At 38.9% G+C, this 3325-nt stretch overlaps 1 protein-coding gene across 1 annotated transcript; it reads right to left on the bottom strand.

Moving 5' to 3' along the window:
• Window positions 1-553: 553 nt before the first annotated feature.
• Window positions 554-2958, bottom strand: LOC110011327. Its single transcript, XM_020691291.1, has 3 exons — window positions 2553-2958; window positions 1778-2033; window positions 554-1573 (listed from the first exon to the last, which is right to left on the bottom strand). Exons 1-3 carry the CDS (start codon window positions 2956-2958, stop codon window positions 559-561), a joined length of 1677 nt encoding a protein of 558 aa, XP_020546950.1. The 3' UTR covers window positions 554-558.
• Window positions 2959-3325: the final 367 nt, after the last annotated feature.

Here is a 3325-nt window from a genome sequence, read left to right as displayed (position 1 = left end):
AAGTATATATAATTAAATATTTACAATTTAATAAACCAAAAACAGAAAGTCAATTATTTTTTTTCAGATATCAATCTATCTATCTATACTATTTCTTAAAAATCTAACCTAGAAAATAATTAATTTGGGTGACTAAATATTTATTGTCAAAAAGACCCTTAAATATTTATTTAATCAATAAAATCTCTCATTAATTTTGTATTCATGCAATTTTATTTATCAATTTTGATCTGTTACTTATTTGATCTCTAATAATTTTGTTTAATTAGACAAAAACTATCATAAAATTTTAAACTTATTTATATATATCAAGTTTATTTCCATCATTCTATGAATTTGTTTCTTGATCCTATTATAATAAAAAGGGGTGAATAATAATTTATCCCCTGATTTTGAAAATGAATATGTTACCCTCCTATAAAAAAAATATAACAATTTATCCCCCTATACTTTTTAAAATGAAGCAATATGAGTTAATTATTTTTTTATTATAAAAAAATATTATTTTATTATAATTTTTTTTAAAATAATAACACAAACATGACAAAAAATATACAATTAATCCTGGCTACCCGGTACTGGCACATCCGATTGTGTTGAAGAATTTCTTTGTTGTGCTTGTTGTCGTGCACGCCTTTGCGCCCAATCCATCTCGTTGTGAATACGTGTTGGTTGATTTCGCCCAGGGCGCGAAGAGATGCGAATAGTAGGATCGTGGACCAACTCAAATCCCGGTACATCCCAATAATCTTCGGAATGTACAGGTTCAAATGACTTAGAATATGTATTCTTATAAGTCATTATATCGTAATAATCCTTCACCATTGATGCAGCATTAATCATGAATGCAGCGCATACCTTTTGAGCGTGACTGCAAGGTATACCAAATTGAGTCCATTTGCCGCAAGAACATTCTCGGTTCGCAATTTTGACAACATGGGTGTTGACTCCATGTCCACCGTGACGTCTTGTAACAACCGAGGCGGACTGTTGGAACTGATGGAATTTGGTGACGGTATGTTCAACAGAATTTTGATGCCAACGTGTGAACATCTTATATGCAAAATCCGTCCACAGTTGGTTGTTGGTCAACATTACAGTACTTCTTGCTAACCTCTCACGGAAATAATGGACACTTCGCTGAAACGTCATCTCAGCAATTGCTGTCAACGGTAGGCGGCGAGCCCCTTTCAATACTCCATTTATGCATTCCGACATATTTGTCGTCAGAATTCCGCATCGCCATCCACCGTCATGTGATGCTGTCCATTTTTCCTTGTTGATCCTATCTAACCACTGAAACGCCTCGAGGGACTGTTTCTTTATCTCCTCCATAGTGCGATTGAATTTTCTGATCTGATATTCAGAGCCAGCTCTCCAACAAAGATCCTTCAACACGACATTTTTGTATTTACTGTTGAAATTGGAACACACGTGCCGCAAGCAATATCGGTGCACGCCGTTAGGTGGCACGAAATCCGGACATTCACGTACAGCTCTTGTGATACCAGCATGGCGGTCAGAAATAAGGCAGATACCCCGTCGCCCTCGTATAATGTGTCTGCTCAACTGTCTAAGAAATCACTTCCAAGATAAAAGTGATTCTTCATCGACAACAGCAAAAGCAAGAGGAAGTACCTGTTGATTTCCATCCATGGCAGCAGCAATCAACATCTTGTGCTTGTACTTTGTGTATAGATGGGTCCCATCTACACTGATAAGGTTGCGACAGTGTTGGAACCCTTCAATGCACGGCTTGAACGCCTAGAATACGTACCCTATCACATATGCACCGGTTGATGTGTCGCGGGCTTTATGTTGCCATTCAACAATCGTTCCTGGATTATATTTTTGGAGAACTCCCAAGTATTTGGGTAGCTTTTGAACGGAGCTCTCCCATGTGTCATAAACCATCTCACGTGCCATTTTCAAACTGTACCATGCCTTTTGATATGCTATATCGTATCCGGTATGGTCTTTCACAGTCTGGATGACATGCTTGATTCCGTACGACGGGTTGCATTTTACATGTCCTAACAATAAAGAAGCAACATATACTCTATCTAAATTACCGTGTTCGAGGGACACTTGATTCAATATACATATATGGTCCCCTCCGTATTTTGTTATTGTCCACCTTCCCATTTTTGGTTTGTAAATGCCTCGCAGCTCCCATCTACACCGCATAGCTGCAAAAAATAAACACAAATCAGTCGAATAATTTTGTATGCTTAGACATATACGACAAATATATATATATATATACCTTTGGTGGTATGCCTACACAATACTTTCCACTTGGTCTTTGAACTCTCAGGTACCCAATACTCGCGCGGGCATATCGTATTGAGTGATCTTTCACCGCCTCGATTAAAGCTTCTTTATTTTTGAAAAGCATTCCCACATCAAGTCTGCCTTCGTTTTTGTCATAAAATTTTGCATACCTTAAGTTCGGTACATCAATGGAATCCACTGGTACCTTCGGGAATGTTTGTTCAAAAAATGGTATGGAGCGGTAAAATGCGTAACCGGCTGAGTGGATGTTGACGTACCTTGTGCAACATTTTCGGCGACAACATTTATGTCAACATCTTCTATTCCATCCTCAGGTGGAATTGGATAATCCACTTCATCCGGTTCGGAAGCTGCATCTGATTCATTAGCCAGGCTGTCCGCAATAAGGTCTTCTGGCTCGGCAATGTGGTTTGCAGAAGTTGGTATAAAATGGGAGGTGGATGGAGTATGTGAGTGGGTGGGCTCTGTGTAATTAAGTTCAATATTATCGAGCCCTTGTGTGACAGACACCACATTCGGAGTATAACAATCTGTATCATAATTTGATGTGCCAGCACCAAAATCGGGGTTAGAAGTACCTGCATCGAAATTAGAGTTATAGGTACCTGTGAAATTTTCATAGTTGGAGGATGACGGAAATCCTTGGCTCGATAACAGCGCCATGTATTCCCCCCACTGTTGACTCATTTGTGAGTTGTCATCCACCAACTGCCGGGAATCGAAAGCTCATTTGTGAGTTGTCATCCACCAACTGCCGGGAATCGAAAGCTCCCCAACCTCGGCCAATTTGTGGAGCATCTTCGTGCTCGATTTTCACCGTTTCGACGAATATTTCCATTAGTGGAAACCCAGCTGTAGGATCAGTAAAGAATGACAATGTATCGTCATCCTTTATTGGTATCAGTGTTTCCTTAATTCGCCCTAGGTATTGGCACGAATGTTTTGCAGAAACATTCAATGAAAATCGGGAGCTATCAACACCAATTTTTTTGTAGATTTTTGACAAAAATTGATCATAACTGGATGAACG

The sequence above is a fragment of the Sesamum indicum genome, unplaced genomic scaffold (genome assembly GCF_000512975.1).
Source record: "Sesamum indicum cultivar Zhongzhi No. 13 unplaced genomic scaffold, S_indicum_v1.0 scaffold00148, whole genome shotgun sequence".
Lineage (NCBI taxonomy): Eukaryota > Viridiplantae > Streptophyta > Magnoliopsida > Lamiales > Pedaliaceae > Sesamum > Sesamum indicum.
The sequence above is the reverse complement of the archived record's forward strand: the minus strand, read 5'-3'. Positions and strand labels throughout refer to the sequence as shown.